This window comes from Protopterus annectens, chromosome 2.part0 (genome assembly GCF_019279795.1).
Source record: "Protopterus annectens isolate FY-2018-M chromosome 2.part0, PAN1.0, whole genome shotgun sequence".
In the NCBI taxonomy this organism is placed as follows: Eukaryota; Metazoa; Chordata; order Ceratodontiformes; family Protopteridae; genus Protopterus; species Protopterus annectens.
Window position 1 is genome coordinate 1671739078 of NC_056728.1, and position 24019 is coordinate 1671763096.

Here is a 24019-nt window from a genome sequence, read left to right on the forward strand (position 1 = left end):
CCACATATCCTTAGCTGCCACAACAGAAGCTTTTTAATTCATACTTCTAAATATTTCATCTTATTGTGTCCCCATAAATATGTGTACTGCTGAACCAATTTGTGCTTGAGTTTAGAATTTATGGCTATAGCCCTTGCTTTATCTTCATTAATTTTATATCCTGAAAAGACTTGAAACTGTCGCAAAATGCTCCACAACACAGTGATGTCTTTTTCTGGATTTATCAGGTACAAAACAGAATACTTAAGTGTACTAGATGTTTTACTTTTTTTCTTATTATTACAGTAATTTGCTTCATCTGATTACTGCATAACCAATTTTTGTTTATGCTGTATTGCTGCACTGTTTTCCTTGGGTTTTGTATATCACCTACTTTGTTATCTTTTTATGTTTGTATTGCTGCGTGGAGACATGCGTGAATGGGCGTACCTTTGTTGAAGGTTGTGCGTCAGGGCTGGTAACTCGGCACGTAAAAATCAACTACCAATCATTAGCGGACCGGAGCTCCATTGTGGCGACCCCTAACCGGGAAAAGCCAAAAGACACAAAGAATTGCTGGAGCTTTTCTCCTCGGGTCTCCACTGAAAACGAGCCATTGGCTCAGATGGACTAAGCCAGTTAACAAATGTCAAATAAATAAATAAATGTGAAAATAAAGCCAACTTTCCTTGACTACATACTAATTATATTTTTGGATTTCAGAGTCCCTTATTTTCTTTGCCAACAGCTCTAAATATAAAGCAAACAACAAATGGAAAAGAGGACACTCTTGCCTGGTCCAGCTATTGAAATATAACTTATCAGAGAGGAATCTTCCCACTTTAATTCTTGCCTCAGATTCTTCATATATCCTCATTATTAGCATTATTATTGTATCAGGGAATGCAAATTCTTCCTTTGCCCTACTCATAAAATCCCAGCTTACACTGTTGGATGCTTTCTCAGCATCAAGACCCAATGACAACAGCGGTATATTCTTACATTCTGCTTCGCTCTGGATCAACACTGTCCTGTTATGTTGTCAAATGCTTTCTTCCCTTCCAATAAACCACAATGATCCAAACCTATCAACTTTGGCAACAACTTTGCCATTCTTGTAGCTGGTATAGACATAAATACTTTATAATCATGGTATAAAACTGAAATGGATCTATAGGAAGCTGGGTCTGATGGATCTTTACTGTCTTTGGGTAATACAGCCACCACAGCTTTCTTCCAAGATGTTGGTGCTTCCTCTCTTTTTTAAAATACTGTTAAACAAAATCTTCTAAATCTTTCTCATTTTCTTCCCTCCTAATTTCCAAACTTCCACAGGAATACCATCTGTTCCTGGAGATTTTCTTACAGACTGATCATATATCACCATATTTATCTCATCTTCTCTTATCTTAATTATTAGTTGCTGAGTCTTACCTACCTCAAATCTTGTCATAATTAAGTCTTACATAAATATTTCAATTTATGTACTTTTTTATTTCTACATTCGTCTGCTTTATGCAAACGTACATAAAGTTTCTGAAATATCTTTAATACTTCTACAGGATCTTTGGGTATTTTTTCATTATAAGCTCCCTATGTTTGGTGATGACTCTTTCCACTTTATGTTGCCTAAGTCATTGTGTTAAATGTTTCTGAGCCTTGCAGTTGATCATCATCATCATCATCATCATCTTCTTTCGGATGTTCCCATTAGGGGTCGCCACAGCGGATCACCTGTTTCCATTTCTTCCTGTCCTCTGCATCTTGCTCTGTCACACCAACCACCCGCATGTCCTCTCTCACCACATCCATAAACCTTATCTTAGGCCTTCCTCTTTTCCTGTTACCTGGTAGCTTCATCCTTAGCATCTTTTTTCCCAATATACTCCGCATCCCTTCTCAGCACATGTCCAAACCAACGTAATCCTGCCTCTCTGGCTTTGTCTCCAAACCTTCCAACCTGGGCTTACCCTCTAATATACTTATTCCTAATCCTGTCCACCCTCGTCACACCCAGTGCAAATCTTAACATCTTTAACTCTTGCCACATCCAGCTCAAACTCCTGCCTTTTTGTCAATGCCACTGTCTCCAACCCATATAACATAGTTGGTCTCACTACCCTCTTGTAGACCTTCCCTTTCACTCTTACAGGTACTCATCTGTCACAAATCACTCCTGACACTCTTCTCCACCCACTCCATCCTGCCTGTACTCACTTCTTCACCTCTCTTCCACACTCACCGTTACTCTGAACTATTGACCCCAAGTATTTAAACTCATCCACCTTCGCCACCTCTACTCCTTGCATCCTCACCATTCCTCTATCCTCCCTCTCATTGATGCACATATATTCTGTCTTAGTCCTGCTGAACTTCATTCCTCTTCTCTCTAGAGCATATCTCCATCTCTCCAGGGTCTCCTCCACCTGTTCCCTACTCTCACTACAGATCACAATATCATCTGCAAACATCATAGTCCATGGGGACTCCTGTCTGATCTCGTCTGTCAACCTATCCATCACCACTGCAAATAAGAAAGGGCTCAGAGCTGATCCTTGGTGTAACCCCACCTCCACCTTAAACGCATCCGTCACTCTCACCGCAGACTTCACCGCTGTCACACTACCCTCGTACATATCCTGTACCACTCTTACATACTTCTCTGACACTCCTGACTTCCTCATACAATACCACAACTCCTCTCTAGGCACCCTGTCATATGCTTTCTCCAAAAACACAATGCAACTCCTTCTGACATTCTCTGTACTTCTCCATCAACACTCTCAGAGCAAACATCGCATCTGTAGTGCTCTTTCCCGACATGAAACCATACTGCTGTTCACTAATCATCACATCCCTTCTTAACCTAGCTTCAACTACTCTTTCCCATAACTTCATGCTGTGACTGATCAATTTAATCCCTCTGTAGTTACTACAGCTCTGCACATCACCCTTATTCTTAAAAATCGGTACCAAAACACTTTTTATCCATTCCTCAGGCATCCTCTCACTTTCCAAGATTTCATTAGACAATCTGGTTAAGAACTCCACTGCCATTTCACCTAAACACCTCCATGCTTCCACAGCCTTGCAGTTGATATAGAAAAATAACTGCTCAACAGAAGTCTTTCTAAACTCATGCATATTATCCAAATACTCTCTTTTATACAAATACTAATACAAACAAAACTGTTTTACTTATAGTTATTATTTTCCTTTTAGTGTCATTCTAAACATTAATGACAAATCCGCCCACAAGTTTAACAAAGTCAGCTAAAGTCCAGTCTTTTTCAACCACTTTTTCTTGCAAAGCTATGTTTCACAAATCTGACTGGTACTTTACAATCTCCCATTAAAGTGCTTCTGGTTGTCATCCTGTCCATCAACTGGCATCAGACTCTGGTTCAAGTCCAAGTTAGTCCTAATTCTTCAAGTCATCTCCTGTGGGTTTTTTCTTCTGTCTGTCAAGCATTTTTCTATAGAACATTGTAAAAGTTTTCACTGGCAAATTTTCTCTGTGAGCTTTACTGTCAGAAGAATAAGTATAGTCTCCTTTAGTTTGTTGGCTCACTTTGTATTTCCTCCTTAGCCCATTTTGCATCCAAAAATGTATATGATCCTCCAGGAAGCCAGCTGGATAAAACAGCTCCAATTTCACATATGCCTCTCAATATTGTCTGATTGTTGGAATAAATTTCTTCTTTTCTTAGTATACAGTAAATAATAATTTTTTTACAAACACTCTGCTGTCTCCAATTTTTAATACGTTTCCCTTCTGCAGGTATGATTGCATCTTTACTAATATAGTCTTGTCTGCCTTCTCGTGACCAGGTGTAGAGCAAACACTCTATGTACCCTTTCAGTTAACAAATCTTGCTGTGGAACACCACTCCGGTTGCTTGTCTGCTTTCATAAAACGTGTAATTTGAGTTGACATAGTGTTTCAAAGTTTCGGTTATTTTAATCACCTCTGAGTGCATTTGATTTATTTTTTCCTCTAAATTACTGGAAGCCATCTCTTGTACCTAAGCTGCATATTTTTTTTTTTTTTTTTTTTGCTGAACAGCTGCAGGATTCTTTCCAGCAAGTGTTTTCTCTTCACCTTTTCTGGTTAATTTCCTTTCTGGTTCTCTAAATTTCTACTTTGCTGGCATGCAGGCAGTGTACTTACTAGCCAGTAACTGAATTTTACCCCAAATAATTTCTCTAGCTATTATTTCTCATTTTCTGCTTTTACACTGGGAGAGCTGAAATTCAGCAGTTGATCAGTAAGCAGCCATCTTGGAAGTATCCGAATTTTAACATTATTAAGTACAAACACAATATACTTGATGTTTAGAAAGCTTTACAGAGACAGTACCAGGCAGTACCCATAAAAACATTAGTACAAACAAAATACAAAGAAAGTACAACAGATACTTCATGTTTTTTTATGCAACTAAGGGTGTACATAAGACATGGTCACTTATAATCTCTGGATTTTTAAGAAATCATTTGCAATGCGGATATAAGTAAATAACACAGTATAATAATCTCAGATTTCTGCAAATCAATGCGCTCATTAGAAAGCATACTTAGAGTTTCCTCTATTTTTTTCCTTTTTGTCATCTTTGTATATTCTTCTACTTTTCACTTATTCTGAAAACTTCTAAATGCATTTGGTTTATTTTGCTTTTTAACTTCTAGGTTGCTAGAAACCATGGCTGCACAACTGGTACAAAATTATCTTCTTTCTGCTGATCAGCCATAACATTCTTAACCAAAACGTTTACCTCTGCTTTTCTCACTGACTTTCCTTTAAATTTTCTTTTGTTGCTGCTTTTTTTTTTGTTTTTTTTACATCCACACACCCTAAGATGTTGCTGTTAAGCTTCCTCAAAACAGAGAAGGCAGATTCCAGTTTAATTTTGGAGCTTCTGGAGTGGATAGCCTAAGGACAAAGTGACAGCCCTGTACAGTCAGTGGCATGCTGACTTTATGCGGGTGTTCTCTATATCCAACCTCCTGACCCTTCTGAAAGAGGAAGGAGGGTCTTGGAAAAAGTTGTAGATTAACAATTCTTGTACATCTACAATTAAGATGAATGTTGTTTGTCTTTTCAGCTTTTCCCGGTTAGGGGTCGCCACAGCAGAACTCCAGTCTGCTAATGATTGGCAGTAGATTTTTATGGTGCCGAGTTGCCAGCCCGACACCCAACCTTCAGCGAAGGCATGCCCATTCACACATGTCTTTTGGAGACCACTCGACCGCGGGGAGGACATGCAGACTCCACACAGAAGGCACTCCAGCCGAGAATCGAACAGGAGAACATCTTGCTGTGAGGCAAGAACGCTACCACAATATACTCAAAAAAACTATTTTATGTTTGTCAAAGGACTCGTGGCTGCACTGTGATTCCATATCCACAGGAAGAGCACTAAAGCACCAGCTACTCCATGGGAAGAAGGAAATTATAACAGATCCTGAAGGGCACTTGTAGCAAAACCTATTCTGTTCCTCAAATAAAGATCCAATTTTTTATGTGGTTGCCTGACAGATACTCTGAAGCTGATATACTTAGAAAAAGACTGCTGCATTTGCTTCATCCCTGGTAAGAGTGCACTTTACATGGCCCTTCCATATACCACTCATTGTTCTTATAACAGAAAGTCATGCAGTTTAGCATTTATACAGTGTTTGCTTTAAAACAGGCCTGTCCTGTTTGTCTGGCATAAACAAAGAGCTAAGACTGTAACTGTCCTTTCTGATAAAAGACCTGAAGCTGAAAGTTGAGGGAAGTTGCCCAGGCTGAAGACACAATGAATAGAGAACTCAACAGCCATCAAAATTTCCATCAGTGAGGCTGCCCAAATGTAACAACTGCCTTGGAAAGGATCACTTCTGTGGCTCTGCTCGACAGTGGCACAGGAAAATAATTTTCTTAGGTGGCGAAAGGCAGGGTACCTTTGGCTAGGCTTATATAGGCCCTAGGGCCAATAGCCTAGTACCTACCTATGAACCTAAATATGGATCCCCTGGATCAAAAGATAGGTACAATAGTGGCAGATATTTTGCAAAAAACTAAATGGTGGCAAGGACAGACCAGCGGGCAGAAAAATTAAAATAAATGCTTCAGCACAGCTTTGAACCTCAGGAATCATATGAAAGCCTTCTGAAGTGATACATACAGATATACATCCTTTAGATCTAAGAGTATTAAAACAGCCTGGGGAAAGAGTAGATGTACCAATGTTTAAAGTGATAACATCCTGATCATTACTAATTTCTAATGTTCTAGAAGAGATTTCCAAAAGCCTTCCATCTTTGGGACCAGAGAAAACCGTAAATAAAATCCATGTCCCCTTCTTATAGGGGAACTTTCTCTTTAGCACCCAAAAAGGAGAAGATGATCCAAGCCTGGCTTTGACAGTTCCTCCTGTTCTGGAGGGATGGGAGTTATTCTCATAAAGGGAGGATAGTCAGAGCCAGTGGCACAGCAGGATGCAAGGGCACCTTTGATGTCTGAAAGCCTGGAATATCAGAAAGCTGGTGGTTTTATTTCCACACCAAGGCCTTGGTTTCACTTTCCAGTTATGGCACTGTAGTACTGCAGTATTGGGGGGAATGTAGAACTGCAGAGGTATCATCCTTTTGATGACATGTTAAACTGAGGTCCAATCTGCCTGAGTTGATAGCTTATGTACATATGAATTATCACTTACTAAACAGAAGAACAAGTAAAAGTTCCTATATGCTCTGGCAAAACATATCCCCATCTGTACAAATGTCACCTTAAGTCTCCCTAGAAACAGACTACAACAGTAATAGAACTAACTCAGTCAACATAAATAAATGCATTACTTAAAGTAAATTAAATTAAATTTGCACTCTATCTTATAGTCTGATATGTCCTCCATTACCCACTGGCCTGTTGTTAGGAGAACTAGACTCTCTTGAAGTAGAAAACTTTTCTATCCAGAAACTGCAAAAGGGGGATGGTGGTGGGGCAGGACTTATGAGAACAGTCAGTACTTTCTGCTGGAGTCTTGAAAGGGAGGAAATCTTTTTCCCGTTCTCCTGCCTTGCTGCCTCAGCGACCTTTCCTGGCTTGATTCTTTTCCAAGGCCCTTCCTTAAACAATCTGTTTTGGACTGCTTACTACAGAATGGCTACTGCTTATTAGGTTAGTTCCCAGTACTCCATGAAATGGAAGGGTGAAACAGCTGCATGATGATTACACAGACTTGCTCTTTTCCTCTAGTATTTTAAAAAAAATTTGAAAGGGAACAAACTATAAATTACTGTCCAGGGCAATCTAATAACTTCTTTGGATCAGGTAAAAAGAAATTTTCAGCTCATCTAAGACATAATTGTCTATTTAGAAGACCAAAATCTGTTGAGAGTCAGACTCTTGAAATTTTATAATTGCAGTCTTCAGAGTCCGAGTTGCTTCTGTTCCTGCTCTGTGAAATACTAGAACTGTTTATTAGTACACAGTGGTATTTCTAACTGTCCAGATTCTGTTCACAAAACAGTGGTAAATAAATTGTGTGCAGTGTTCATAGGAGATTACCGGGCTATCAAGTGTGCAGACTATTACAACCCTAGCCAATAACCAGAGGCCAGAATCAAACCACATACCTTGAACGTGTCTGGAAAATACCTTAACCATTATGTCAATCCCTCCTCACAGGTACTTCTACTCTCCATCTGGAATATGAACCTTTATCTCCTGTGTGACAGGCAAGGGATACTCATCACTACACAAATGAGGAATATATCAGTTTCAAAAATTAAGTGTGTTCCAAATTCTGTCAAACCTGTGATTACTGATTATATACAAAACTGGACTGTATGACTAAGTATTTTTTATGCTCTTCTAACTGCACCATAGAAGGAATCACTGACTAAATAGTTTTTTATCTGCATTGTGATCTCGTCTATGTTGAACATTTTTTTGTAGCCAATCTGGTTATATAATGCCTTGTCATCTCCAACTGGCAGTTGGGAGCTCTGTTTCTTCGAGATTTGGCAACGCAGGGAACTATATTTCCTGTCCTTGTTTCCCCCAAACAGGTATGTGAGAAAGCATGGTTATACTGACATTTGAAGCTTTAACCAGTACATAAGCAGACTTCTCAGTTTTAGCACATGATTTTATGTGTAAAGAAAGGAGTGAAAGATGTACATGTAGTTCTAAAAAAAGAATAAGAATGTTTGTGTTCCTTTTTATAGATCTGGCATTTAACAAAAAAGTAAATCAGTGAGTGCTACAAGCTTCATTCTAGTGTCATAGTTGTGATACTCTCAGCTTTTGCTTACATTCTGCAGGACTCTGCGGAAGTCACTTAACCAGGCAGTGTTCCTGATTCCCCCTAAAAAGTAAGGGTTATGCCCGTTGTGCTTACCTTGTCAGTAAATTAAAAAAAATCTAGCCTTGCTTGTTCATTTTACCAGGTATTTTACATCCTTGCCCCTTTCTTTATCTCTCTTTTACTTATTTGCTTCCTTTTACATTTTTTAATACTTTAACTAAAAAAAATTCACCAAAGTTTTGATTTAAATCTATTTCCAATTTTTTTGAGAAAGTAATACTGAGTATTAAAAATGCTATGGTTGCTGGTACTATGCTTATATTAAAACTAACTTAATGCAGATCCATACTAGTTTGGTTTTCTGAATATAATTGTCTGTTTTATTTGTTAGAGTTGAAGATTAAAGGGCATTGATAATCAATACAGTTGTAATGTGTTAGATGTCAAGGCACATTTCAAAAATGTTTTTCATGATGGCCTGCCACCAAAACAAGGAACTGTTAAAGATTTCCTGCAAGTACAGCCTCCCAGATTTAGTAGGCACTGGCCGTCTAAGAACAGTGACAGTTGGACTGTCATGAATATAGTGGAGATCTGAGGATGCTGTAATTTTTGGCATATTATTCTTTTGCATTTTCAAGTGTCACTGAAAGAAACTGTAGATGACTTCTTGGTAGTTGTGTCCATTGACAAAGTTATGGATTTTTCTTCTTCTTCTCTTGTCTTCTTCTTCTTCATGGCAGATGCAGCTTTCAAATACTGTACTTTTTAAAACACGTGTAAAAGATGTAATAAAACCACAGACTGAGGGCTTTCATCTAACAAACATGAAGACTTCATCCCAGTAACAGACTGTCATTAAAATAAATAAATACAAACAAATCATCCAATAAATTTGAATTAAAACAAATGATGATGTCACTCAAATACCAAGTGCAATTTCTTAAAGAACCAGTCCTGAAACATCTAGCTGTGTTACACTGAGTAAATAATGAAATACAGCTAAATCAATCACATGCACTGTTGTACACTGAAAAATGTGTTAAAATTGAAGCAAAAAAAAAAATCACACTAAAGCTGCTTTCATCTTTAAAATGCTAGAAAGAGATGCTGTATCATTAATGCCTGGAGCAGCAGCCGCATTAAGTCTGAGTCGCCAAGTTAGTTCTTTGAATTCAAGCTATGTGTCGAGTAAGTGCCCATTAAAATTCACAATTATCCTGTCTACAATGAAGAACAGGACTATTTTTTTTTTGTATTTTGGACAATCCAAAGTATGTCTAAATAAGGCATTGGTGGTTTTCATTTTCTTTATATCATACATATGTTCACAGATCCTGTCCTTAAAATTTCTGATAGTTTTTCCTATGTAAAAGGCCTTGCAGGAGCTCCAGGTAGCCAAGTATACTGTGTGTAGCTTTGCAGTTGCCATCTCCATGGACACGGGATAGTTCTGTTAAAATTTTTAACTGCAACATATGGACCCTTATGTATATATCTGCACATTTTGCAAGATCCACATTTACGCAAGGAACTATTAGTCACCATAGATTTTATACCACTACTGAGCAATTCTAAGAGTCTTAATGTTCTTTAATTTAGCATTGTCGCCTCACAGTAAGACGCTGTCTGGTTCGATTCTCAGCTAGAGCGTCTTCAGCGTGGAGACATCCGTGAATGGGTGTACCTTCGTTGAAGGTTGTGCGTCAGGGCTGGTAACTCAGCACGTAAAAATCAACTACCAATCTTAGTGGACCGGAGTTCCGCTGTGGCGACCCCTAACCGGGAAAAGCCAAAAGACACAACAACAACAGTATCACTGGGGCAGTTCTTAGAATCTTTTTAACCTCCTCAGAAAAAACAATGTCTCAGTTTAGCCTAATTATGTTAATGTAACCAAAACATTTTTGCTGAATGGTACAGAAAAAATGGGGGTGAATGAATCAAACATACCCTTACTCATCATGTCTACAGTAGTCTCCCCCACATAGTTTGTAATGCTTGACTTAATCCTTAAAATAGGTGCAAACCTACCATAATGTGGATGTACCGCATCAGCTTGAATTCTTCTGAGTAAATAGGTGAGGTATCCCCATTCACTGAACATTGCAAACAACTGTTGCATCTCTCTTTCAAAAATACTGTCATCAGAAATTAAATGGGAAAGCCTAACCATTTGTACTTTTACTAGTGACTTCTTTTGTTGGAAAGAGTGGCAGCTGTGAAAATGGAGATATGTGTTGGAAAATGTGTCCTTTCTGTATATAGTGGAAACAGCACTGATTAGCTAGGTCTTTGTACAACCTAACGTCAAGATAGCTGCCACTATTCAAACTAAAAGTCTATGTGAACCTCAAGAAAGGGGTAGAATTTTGCCACAAAGCATGAAAGGATTCCCATTGTTCAATACTTACTTTCCACAGAATAAGCACGTCATCCAGGAACCTGTAATATCCATGAACTAAAGAAAGAAACTGAGGGGGTGAACACTGTCTTTTTCTCCACATAGCTAGTACGATGTTAGCGTATATGGGGGCACATGCAGCCCTGATAACGGCACCTGAAATCTGATGGGATTATGCTGCCAAAACGTTTCAGCTGCTGTCAAATGATGGTACATATAACAGAGCTTCTCGCAATGGAATTAATTACGTGGGTTCTGCAAAATGTGCAGATATATACAAGAGGGTCCATATTTTGTAGATAAAAAGTTTAACAGAACTATCCCGTTTCCAGGGGGATGCAACTGCAATACTACACACATAGTATACTTGACTACCTCTGCAGGTCCTACAATGTCTTTTACATTGGGAAAACTACCAGAAAATGTAAGTACAGGATCCGTGAATAAATGTTCGATACAAAGAAAAGGAAAACCATCAATGTCTTACTTAGACATACTTTGGATTTAGCTGTATCTCATAATTTAGTCTGTGTAACACAACTACATCTTTCAGGACTGGTTCTTTAAGAAATTGCCCTTGGTAGTTGAGTCACATCACAATTTATTCTTTTAATTCAAATTTGATTGGATGAATTGTTTGTATTTAAATGTTTTTTAATGGCAAACTATTACTCTGATGAAGTCTCCATGTTTGTAAGATGAAAGAGCTCAGTCTGAAGTTTTATTACATTAAAATTTGTTGAAGTGCACTGAAGTTTGTTGTGGAGAGTCCGGTCCACTTTTTGTTCTTTTTTAGTTTGTCAACTATGGGGGAATCTTGCACTGCATTTTGAGTTTAGCCATGCTTCTGTTAGCCATGCAGACTAAGAGTACCTTGTTGGTTACACCATGGCAGCTGCCTCTCTTCTCCTAGGCATCTACTCTCTGCAAGATGGCAAAATGTTATAGTCACTGGGTCCTATGCTGGATGGAACAGACCATGAGCTTTCCCCAAAATGCCTGATCTCACTCTAATCAGTAAGGAATTTATAGAGGGCAGTGACCATCATAAAATACAGTTGTACACTTACCATAAATGTAGATGTTCGAGTGTATTCACTGTTGCAGTTATTACATCTGGGTAATCCTTCTGGCAGGTTGCCCTCAGTCGGCCTGAATTCCAAAGTCTTGGGTCCTGTATCGGTTGCTGTCACCCCTTCCCTGACATCAGGTCATCAGGGGTATAAAACATGCAGCCGACGCCATTTTATTCAGTTTTTCTTGTCCCAGATGTCAGGTGCCCTCTAAAGGGTAGACAAAATGTATATAGATATATATGTATAAATAAAACATACATGCACCAATATAAACTTTACCTTCATCTATAAGCAAATACACCACATAGGTTGCATAGATCAGAGAAGGAAAGATAAGTTCGAGCAGAAATAAGGGGGATGGCGGGTGAGTAACCTGGACTGCAACAGTGAATACACTCGAACATCTACATTTATGGTAAGTGTACACAACTATACTATGTTTTTCGTGTTTCACTGTTGCAGTCATTATATTTGGGTAGAGTCCCAAAGCTATGGTTGGGAGGCTGGAGCTAAACAGCATTAGGAGTGGCTATGAGGCCCTGCAGAACTGCAGTGGCAAAGCCTGCTCTGGATTTAGAGTAAAGAGGCAGGTGATAATGCTTTGTAAATGTGTGCACTGAACTCCAAGTAGCAACCTCTAAAATGTCTTTAGTTGGTACTCCCCTGAGAAAGGCTGCTGAAGTGGCTGCAGCTCTGACTGAATGTGGTCTAATGCCCTTAGGCACTGGCTTGCCATGCTGTGAATAGCAGAAACGAATGCAGTGGCCTATCCACTTTGAAATAGTCTGCTTGGAGATCGCCTTTCCTTGTGATTCTGCAGCATATGCCACTAGTAATTGTTCTGTCTTTCTGAAAACTTTAGTTTTGTCCAAACAGAATCTAAGCTTTCAGTGTACATCCAAAGAATGCAGAATTCTCTCCCCCTTGTTCTGTGGATTTGGATAAAAATTGGCAAATTAATAGTTTGGTTAAGGACCACACTGGACACCACCTTAGGCATAAATGTTGGGTTTGTCCTCAGAGAGACCCTGTCTGGATAAAAAATGATAAAAGGTTCCACAGCCATGAGTGCCTGTAGCTCTGACACTCCTCTTGCAGAAATTATTGCTATGAGCAGAGCTGTTTTCCAAGATAAAAAACTTTATATCAGCAGTAGCAGCTGGCTCAAATGGAGGTAAGGTGAGTTTTTCCAAGACATAATTGAGGTCCCATGCAGGTATTGGCAATCTCCTTGGAGGCCTTAAATTTTTGGCTCATCTGAAGTACTGCCTTAATAACGGATGAGAAAAGATTGGTGGGCTCTGTATTATAATGAGCCGAAATGGCAGAGGCATGAATTTTAATTGATGAAAAAGATAGGCCTTTGTCCAGCATCTCAGTTAAGTATTGCAAAATCTGAGGAATATTTGGTATAGCTGTATCAGTTCCTTGTGCCTGGTTCCAAGCACAAAATTTCTTCCATTTTCCAGCATAAGATTTCCTAGTCCTAGGCCTTCTGGCTTCCAAAATGACATCCATCACAGCTTTACTGAGAGGCGTGTTTTGTATGGTTACATTATCTGCTATGCTGCCAGGTTTAGAGTCCTGAGTTGGCTGTGCAGAATCTGATTGTTTTGTTGGGACAGTAGATGAGGTATTTGAGGTAAGGTCCAGGCTGGGTATTGAGACAAGTTCCTTAAGATTGGATACCAGTACTGGCGTGGCCAGTCTGGGGCAATTAGTATCATCTTTGGTTTCTCCTGTCTGACCTTTAGGAGTACCTTGGGGAGGAGAGGCAGTGGAGGAAAGGCATATACTGATAGGTTTTTCCAGTTGAAAGATAAGGCATCCACTTTTCATGCTTGTCTGTGATAAGTCCTTGTATAGAATCTTTTTAGTTGGTAGTTGTGAGGGGGAGGCAAATAGATCTATGTCCAGGCATCCCCATTTCCTTGTTATCATGCTGAAGACTTGTGGATCCAGTTGCCACTCGTGGGGATCCATGAGGTTTCTGCTTAGTTCGTCTGCCAGAGTATTTTCCTTTCTTGGCAGGAATTGTGCCTGCAGATGAACTTGTAAGTCAATGCTGTGTCCCCCAAAGTCATGGCTAGTCTGCAAAGGAGGTAAGAATGTGTGCCCCCTTGCTTGTTTATATACCACATGACCGTGGTGTTGTCTGTCTTTATCAGTAGTTGTCCGGATGAAGTAGGTCCTTGAAGGCTGTCAGAGCATTTTGAACAGCTAGCATCTCTTTTTGACTGATATGTAGATGCATTTGGTTTGTGAACCAGGAGTCCTGAATGCATCTTCCTGCCATATGGGCCCCCCAGGCATAATCTGATGCATCCGTTGTTAGGTTCTGCCTGGCTGGGGGTAATGTGAATGGCTGTCCCTTGTTTTAGTGACAAGCTTTCGCCCACCATCGAAACTCATGTTGCAGGCAGGGAATGAGAGTAATCATTGTTTCCAGGCTGTGGCAATGTTGCGTCCAGACACTTTTTAGGTACCACTGAAGTTTCCTCATATGCAGTCTTGCATATGGAATTAGTAGGATGCAGGATGCCATGAAGCCCAAAGCCTGCAGAATTTTTCTTGCAGATAACTGGGCCTTTGTTGCCATCATTTTGAAATAAGTAGTCAGTTGCCTTTGTTTGTCTGGCGTGAGATAAGCCATCTGGGCAGTTATATTCAAACTTGCACCCAGGAATATTATCTCTTGAGAGGGTACTAGTTTTGATTTATTTTCGTTGACTGTGTACCCTAGACATGTTAGAGGTTTTTTCACAAATGCCAGATGCTGTAGAAGAATGTCCTTGTTCTCTGCTTGAATTAGACAGTCGTCCAAGTAAGGATATATTTGTATTCCTCTTTGTCTGCAAAATGCAATTACTGGTGCCAGGCACTTTGTAAAGACCCTGGGCACAGTAAATAAGCCAAAGGGTGGTGGAGAGAATTGGTAATGCATTGAGCCAGCCTTGAATCTGATGTATCTTCTACATATCTGTCTGATAGAGACATGCAGGTATGCCTCTTTTAGGTCTAAAGTCACAAGCCAAGCGTTCTTGCCCAGCATGGGCAGAAGCTGCTGCAAAGCCAACATCTTGAATTTTGGTGTATCCAGGAATGTGTTAAGAATAGATATGTCCAGTATTGGCCTCCAGGCCTTGTCCTTTCTGGGCACCAAGAACAGTCTTGAGTAAAATCCTTGTCCCTGCTCTTGCTCTGGTACTTGTTGAATGGCCCCCATGTCCATGAGGGATGAGACTTGTTTTTGTGCCTCTGCCCACTGATTTTTTGGCAGATGTGGCCAGCCGTTTGCCTTTGGCAGGGAATGGAAATGGAACTTGTACCTTTGTGACACGACATTTATAATCCACTTGTCCTGGGTTATGATGTGCCAATTTTGAGAAAAAAGTGCTAATTTTCCCCCTAAGGGTGCTGCCAGGAGATAAGTGCTTGGTGCAGGCAGGGGGAAGTCATTGGGACTGTTTCCTGTATGGTTGAGATTTGTCTTCTCCAACTTTGGAGGTAGAGGCACCCCATTGCTTTGACCTGTATGAACCTTGCGCCTGAGATCTGCCTCTAGGGCGTCTGAGTCTGCCCCTTTGAGGTCTGTCTGACACAGGAAAGGACCAATTTTTTTGTTGGCCAGTGACTACTAAACCTAGGTGGTTGTACTTGTAAAAAATCTTTGACAGTTTGCATAGATTTAGCTTTGTCCTCCATTTTCTTTAACACCTTTTCTGCCTTAACACCAAATAAAGTATCATGCTGTAAAGGTGCATCTAATAATTTAACCTTGACATGATCAGGCAGATTTTGTTCCTTTAACCAAGCGTGCCTCCTAATTACAGAACCCGTAACTACGGCCCTGCAGGAGGCCTCCAAAGAATCTAAACCACATTGCAAAGTATGCTTTCCAACTTGTTCAGCTGCATGCAATAAATCCTGCATTTTCATGTTTTCTGCACATTCACAGTTTAACAACATTTTCTGTTTAAGCAATGCCATGACATGTTGCTGATATTTGAGTATATGAAACTGACAGTTTAAGGCCCCAAGGTAGCAGATGCGTATACCTTTTTTCCCCATCTGTCCAGTGCCCTTGAATCCCTGTCAGAGGGGGTAGGGTTTTTTGCAGTGGAAGCCTTAACTCCCTTGGGACCCTGTCTAATAGTTTCTGGGTCTGCAGCAGGGTTTTTAAAAAGGAATTTATGAGAGTCAGGAACCCTGTAATATCTGTCATGCTTAACAGGAGCTGGAGGTAAGGAGCCAGGGGTAAGACTAGACTTCGAAAAAAACATCATCTACAATGTCCAACACAAATGGAATGGCTAGTGGCCTGTGTTGAGGTAGTAAAAGGAAATCCCTGAGCCTCTTTTTTGATTCTGAAAAATCTTGGCTCTCCCAGTGGAAATGCTCCCTCATGGTATGCAAGGTTTCCCCAAAAGAATAGTCCTCAGGAGGAGAAGCTGAAGGAATAGATTCTTCAGCATCAGAATCCTCATTGGGGGAAGAGAATATTCCTGATCAGAAGAGGAATCAGAAGAAAGTCTTCGCCCATTTTGAGCATCTGTTTTTTGGGTATGGAGGCCTGTCCATGTGGCTCTTGAGATTGTTTCTTTGTCTTTGAAGGTGTTTTAGTCTTTGCCTTTGAAGCTGAAGTCAGTTTAATGTATAAATGTTTAGGTCTGAATACACCCTCAGAAGTGGTGCCTGCTCAGCGGCTCCGGAACCATCTGAGGAAATTGTGTCCGTGGCTCCAATACCTTGAGTTTCCAGCGGCATAGCCGACTCCACGTGGGAGTCAATAGCGGCATGCGACTCTAAAGTAGCGGGTGTCAGGGGCTGTGAAAGCGCCTCACTGAGAACCGGCGACTGGCTTAGGAGAAGCTTCGTCATCGGTTTTGGGCCTCGGTTGCCTCTCTTTTTCTTTGCGTTTTTTGAGAACTCCGGTAGTCGGATGGCTGTCCGATGACATTTTGTAATTAAATCTGTGGCCAAAATAGTTTAATGCAAAATCATACCGACGCGTAATAGTGCGTTGGTTAAATCTAGCACAAAACCAACCACTTGAAACGTCGTGGTCAGGGCCTAGGCAAGGAATACAGTAAGAATGAAAGTCCTTATGAGGTATTTGCTTTCCACAAGAAATACAATTATTAACTTTTTCTGACATCGGTCTGGAGCAAGAAAAAGGTTTCCCCAACGGGGTACTTCGCTTTAATGAAGACTTCGGATCTGAAATTCGAACACGAAAATCTCAGGAGTCAGCCGACCGGCACTTGCGAACTGCTTCTGCTTCGGGCACCGCACAGCAAGAAAGACTGAAGAAAATGGCGTCAGCTGCATCTTTTATACCCCTGACGACCTGACATCAGGGAAGGGGCAACAGCAACCAATGCAGGACCCAAGACTTTGGAATTTAGGCAGACTGAGGGGCAACCTGCCAGCAGGATTACCCAAATGTAATGACTGCAACAGTGAAACACGAAGAACATCTGCCATTGCAAAAAAGATTCTTCCAGGCTGCAAATATATCAACCTTAAAGATGGCATCCACAGAGAGGGAAGACTCAAGGATTCTCAACCTTGTTTCCCACATACTCAGTCAGGCTATGATGAACATCACAAGTTTTCTCCAAAGAAAAGTTTATCTGGTGTTCAGCTGTGTTCATAGAGGATCTTGTGTTTATCTGCTACAAAGAAAACAGCCACCAAGTACTATGATGTTAAAAATGAGGCAGAAAAGGAGGTCAAAGGAAGCTGAAAGTGAGGAAGAATCTGGCTCCATCTTAGAAACAGACTGGGTAAACTCAAGTATGGATGAATCATGCGGAATCAAGTGCATGACAAACAGGTGCCAGTGGTCAGCGATGCACCAACCATTGACAACATGGGGCCAGACAAGCCTGCAATGAGCTCACTGATGCCTTCAAGTCATGTCCCTTATGGGTGCACTCCCAAGCCTGAAAAACAAGTCAGACAGACCTTAAACAGATGTCTGAAGTTTGGGGACTGAACTGAAGACCCTGGCATGGTAGGACTCATTGGGCCCTTCTTACCTTGACCCACTGAGCTATGCTGGACATAAGGTGGGGGAGAAGGAGCTGGGGATAAGAGCCCGTCTTAGAGAAAGCAGCCATTTAACTGTGACAGGTGAATCAAGGGATGCTTCCAGGTTCAGGCCAGTCAATGGTAGGCACTGACCAATCAATTGGGGATGGACAGTGTCTACAGTCTGGGGTATACTTTCCAAGGTGAGAGCTAGTGGTATATCAGTCTCTTGCCTCTTGTCATTCAATAAAATGGAATACTGTTACAAAGCTGAGCTCTTCCTAGGAAAACAGGCATACAAAAACAGGAGACCATCTCTCAAACAGACATGCCTCCAAAACAGTGATGTGAGAGTCTGAACTCCATACCCCCCAGTTCTTTCAACTTCTGAGTGAAGTCCCTTTGAACTGCCACAATTCCACAGGTAGTTAGAGAGACCACAAGTTCCTTACTCCGACATCTATGGGGAAGTGAGAGTGAACAACTGGCACTTACAGCACTACTTCACAACATGCTCCCCTTTTAAGGAGCAGAGATACTGCAAGTGCACATTCTGACCTGCTATACGACAGACACTTAAGTAGGATTTGGTGTTTCAGGTATCACATGCAGGAACTTTGTCACCATGAATTCTGGCATCAAAATCTGAATTCTGGGAAAGGCAGAAAAAATGGAAGGCTCAGAGAATAAACAAGTCCTACTAGTGTGGTACACAACATTGCAGTGTGTACCAGGACAAAGAACACATGCCTGCCAAATATAAGAGCTTCTGTGAAAAATGCTGAAATGAAAAAGACAAGAATGTAAATCTAACTGTGGACCCACAAAGAAAGGTCACTAATGTTAAGAGTTATAGTTTGCTTAGTAAACACGAGTCTCCTGGGACCTTTTGAAAAGAAAACAAAAATAGCTATTTGGCCTTCCAGCAATTAGCAGTTCATGCTGCACAAGATGTTAAAGCACACCTAACACCCACCTTGTGATGTAAGACTTGGTTAAAGTTAGACTGGGCATGGGAATAGGTTGGGAAATGTACTGCCTGATTAAAAGATAAAAACAATAAAAAAATTGATCTGAAAAGAAAAAAAAAGAGTGGGAAGGAACACTTGTTCTTCTGGAATGTCAGATACGACTTTACATTGTAAGACCTTCAATTCGGGCATGCTCTTTGTAAAAGTAAAAGCTACCAGGAAAAACTGCTCTTCATGACAAAATCTGGAGGTCAAAGGAAGACAGGGGTTTAAAGGGTGCAAAGATCGGATAATGTACAGCAAAGTTAAAATGCCATGATGACGAGGGATTATATCCAAGGTGGACAGGGATGTAACAGCACACACAAACATCTTGGTAAGACAAAGCTGAGGTATGTTCTTCTCACAGATGGGTAAGTAAAATGATGAAATAGTCAAAAGGCAAACTCTTACTCTGGTGTGAGCAAGACTCAAGTTGTGACATCAAGAATACAAACAGGAACCACATGTACAGGGCAGTTCGACCAAATCAGTCTCTGACATTCAATAATTGAGAAGTAAAGCTGAACACCTACTGCATAAAATACAACATTAGGCATGCTAGAGGTCAAAGTTTCTGTTAGAAACTAAGATCATGAAACGTCTTCTTTTCGCTGAATGCGTGGTTCTGCTAGAACCCTTACATACTGCCAAAAGAATCTATATTAGCTCATTTGAATCTCCAAATGAGAAACCACCATGGCTGCAGGATCCAAATATGAAGGCACAAGCACTGAATGGTTGGAGAGGAAGTACGAGGAGTTGATGCAAGAAATGAGGCTCTCAGGTTAGCAGCTACAGGAGAAGGAACTGCAGCTGTCTTGGACACAGCAGGCCCATTACACTCACCTGAGCAGAAAAGAACTGCTCTAGAGATGGCTGTCTGTCAAAACATGAGTAAGGAACGACATCAATGAGCTCATCAACAGGGAATGAAATGTGAAACCTGCTGTCATCTAGTTATAAGCAGGTCACTAACCTGGGTAAACAGGGATGGACTGTTCTCGACAGCAGTGATTTTTATACCGTCAATAATAATAATGTCTTTCTGACAAGCTTGAAAAGGGGTCCTTTTTTCTTCATTAAGCCTTCTATTAGCCTTCTAATCTTCTCATAATTTGTCTAATCTTACCAGATGTTCTCTCACCATTTTCTTTTGGTGATGCGGTATGTTTTGACCAAACACTGAACAATGTTTTTAGAAGTCTAGATCACCTTCTAAGCTTACAGAATACAGGAACAGCTATCCAGTGACAGTTTTTTGACCACGGTGGCATGTGAAAAGCAATGCCTATGCCATCAATGAAGTTCAACAAATGATAACCTAAAATCCCCTGGAGATAATAAAATGGAGCCAATCAATCATTCACAATTAAATTAAATTAAATGAATAAACAAATCAAATAAATCAGAAATCACTTTCAACTGCTGAAAACCTAAGAAACAGTCAGGTTCTGCCTTCCTCAAGCCAATGGAAAAGAACTGAAGAGATGTGTTTATTTTCGGTTTTATAACATTTCTCTAACAAATTCAACAAGATATACAATATCTACAGATGTGAACAGTGTTTGATTTATGACAGTAGCACTACCAAACACTACATATCTGCTTTGACAAAATCTACTTACCTTTTAATCTGTGATAAACTACTGCATTAAAATTAAAACACTTTATTGACTAAGCTAGGTAAAGTGATGACACCTTCACAGTTCACAAAATTCAATTGCAAATGTTTAAAAAATGCTTACCTTGAGAATGTGTAGCTTGCTGCAATATAAATGAAATTCTGATAATACAGCTGTTTGTTTTCCTTGAAATCATTCATACTACAGACAACCTCAGATGATCCAGCACCCTTAACAGTCAAAGTGATGAAAGGAGGGAGGCTAGGCTCATCCCAAGCATAATCCAATGATGCCATAGGCTTCACTTCAGTGTGTAGGCGAGGTTCAGCTACACTATGTTGGTAGAATATAACCGGCACCTGCAATGCATGATCATGGAATTGCTCAGAAATTAGACACACAGTCAAAAGTCAGAAACTTCAGTAAATAACAAACTGCTTTTTAAAATTAGCATGCAATATTCACAGTGAAAAGAAAACACTAACTACATCAGCTGATCTTCAACAAGACCCTATACAGTAGCTAAAGCAGCTTCCCTTCTGCACTATTACTCGGTTATTTTAAAAACCTGGAGTCTATACAGGGATGAAATGTTTTCTCTATGCATGCCATTTTGTGACTGTTGTTGTCTGCATACGTACACTCTCGCACATACATAACATACACACACTGGCCCACAATTCATATACCCCATTCATGAAAATAAATAAACTTCAAGGATATAAAATTCAAGGTACCTGGCTAAAGTTCAGAAAGATTTTGATGTAGTTCAAGCTGTAGTGGATATGACACTTGAAACATGTGTAGTAAACTAGGCTATAAAAGGACAGAATGAACCTACTGAAAAAAAAAGTCATGACAGTATGCTCCCCAAAGGATAGGGTGTACTAGGAAATTAGGTTCATACTGTTGTGGTTTACAAAGATGTGCAAAATGACCGAAAGGAATTAGCACACACGTCTACCATAGACATGTTCCTAACTTTCTGCTACAAAAGCAGCCATTCCCTTAATGGAAGGCCCTAAAGCAAAAGCCCTCAAGAGTGAAGTTGGCAAAGGAAAAACACCACTGTCAATGTAAAGGAGGAATAAATGAAAGTTATGTACTTACCATAATAAAAGATCTTCATGATCCATGTTTGTCCACTTCCACAGACAGATTAGCTGCCACAGGGACGTATCTGCTCAGCATCTTTAATACTTTCAAATATGCTCCAAGTCCTTCTCAGCTCCAATAATGCTCTGTACCTCCCTGCTTCTCCAGATCTCAAAACACCCCAGAGCAGCAAACACATTAATCTATAATAAAATTATCATGCACATCACAATTCATTCAAAGTACTAAATGCCCCTACAGACATTCTTTCAAACATCTCTCTAGGCCACCTTCAGCTGAATATGGGGAAAGGCAAGTGGGAATGTTGAAGTGGATGGACATGGATCACGAAGATCTACTGTTAAATTAAGTCTAGAACTTTAATATCTTACAAAATCCTGCCAACCACTTTAGGAGACAGAACAGAATACCGTTTGCATTCTCTTGTGTGGCATCATGACAGAATACCTCTTAGAAAAGTAGACCAGAAGGCAGAACCAGATCAGAAGATGGCATCCAGCATACAGTGTCTTTTAATATATATAGAGAGAAGCGTATATTGCATCAGCAAACATGCAGTGAAATGAAACATTCTTGAAAAATGCCTGAGAAGTAGCCACCACTTTAACAGGATGACTTTACAAATTTCTCTTATTCACTTTTTTTTTTTTCAAAATATTTTTTTTTTAAATTAAAATTGTACAAACTGAAACAATCACAGAAAAAAGAAAAAAGCTATTAACTGAGGTCCACAACAAAATTTAGAACAGTAAGCAAAACCATTAATATTTTTCTAATAAATTGTTTAGTTTTTTTCCAGTATTTACTTTGATGTATAATAATGGCTGTTTTCATTTTTAAAGTTAACAATTCTTTCTTACACCTATCCTTAGCTAAAATTATATATTCAGAGAAAGGTAAAGCAGTTTTACATTTCCAAATTTCAGTAACTACTTTCCTTGCTATGGTTAAGATGGAACAAATGAGAAGCACCTGTGAACTAGGGTTAGAATTTGATACTGGTGCACTGAACAAAATTAGTGAGTTAGATATAATACATTTATCTGATCATAAAGCTCGAGAGAAATCTCTAAATTTATATAGGTCACTATTAATGTTTAACAGAAATTCTAAGATTTTAGGAATATGTTTTTTCTGATAATCCATAAATATTTTAATTTTATCACTTACATACTTACTACACTTTTGTATGTTCAGCCAAGTATTCTTTTCTATAGTGTATTTTGCAAAAAAGAACATCAGTAGTGTATAATTTATTTCAATTTAAGAATTGGTGCCAGAATAATAAATTTGTTTCTTTGAATTCTAACAGTTTAGTTGTATTAAACGTCTCTAAACAATCATATGTATTATGTATAGGAAATAATATGAAAAGCAAGTCTTTAACTATATAATTGGAATTTACAAATGTTTTAAAGGTGCGTATGATATAACTTACAAATGAGATAGATATTAAAATATTCTTATCATTTGTACAGTAATGTTTTAAGATCCCATAAAGTCTGTTTACTCCAAATAAAATACGAGGGATTAATTTATGTTCAACATTTCAAATTATTCTTTCATGTATAGATTTCCAATTAGATTGATAAGAAGAGTTTAACCACAATGATATTATGGTTACAGTAGATTTTGCATATAATTCAATATTTGGGAAAGCTACTCCATCCTTCTCCCAACCTTTGGTATGCCAGTCAAAAAACAATCTCAGTTTATTGGGAAACCATAAAAATTTAATAAGAACATAATTTAACTAACTGAAAATGCTCTTGTTTGGAAGAAAAATGAATGACTGTACATAAAATAAAATTTTTGGTAAAATATTTTTTATCCAAGTAAGTTGATCTTCCACTGTAGAAAAAAAAGACTTGTTCCACTTTTCAAGTAATTTATTTACTATATTTTTAAATTGTTATAATTAATTACAACTGAATCTTTTAAAGATTATGTAACTACAACTCCAAGATAATAAATGTGTGCATTATGAAATAAAAAATGAAGCCAAACCAACTAAGAACAAGCCACTGCAAGAATGGCTGGTGATGCAAAAGCAAATGTGCTCAATATAAGAGAGCTGCTGTATAAAAAACTGAATAATCAGCGAGTGAGTCCAAAAACTAACAATCCTTTTCAAATTAATATTTATTTTGTTTCATTTTCATATGTCATGTCTACATTTCAACAATTTATGGGTTCTGAACATTATTTTTAATGAACTTGGCATGTGTTTCAATAGTTGTATTCAGGAATGTGATGTTTCCTATTTCAGACATGAGTTCATATTAATATTTATCTATTTTGCTTTATATTTTTCAAGTAATTCACAGGTTTTGAACATTATTTACAATGATGTGGATATGTGCGTTAATAGTTGTATCCAGAGGAGTGTTGTTTTCTACTTTATTCCTTTGTTTAAAATGTATGTTTTTTTAAGGTGGGCTGTCTCTTTAAATCTAGCTGGATTTACGTGTTCACTGAC

General features: G+C 39.2%; 1 protein-coding gene across 1 annotated transcript in view; it reads right to left on the bottom strand.

The window, feature by feature from the left end:
* VPS13D (vacuolar protein sorting 13 homolog D) overlaps positions 1-24019 on the bottom strand; it is a 3321573-nt gene that overhangs the window by 503221 nt on the left and 2794333 nt on the right. Inside the window, exon 54 of the mRNA XM_044060428.1 lies at positions 20548-20783. Coding sequence (XP_043916363.1) covers positions 20548-20783 — 236 coding nt within the window. The remainder of the gene's footprint in view (positions 1-20547; positions 20784-24019) is intronic.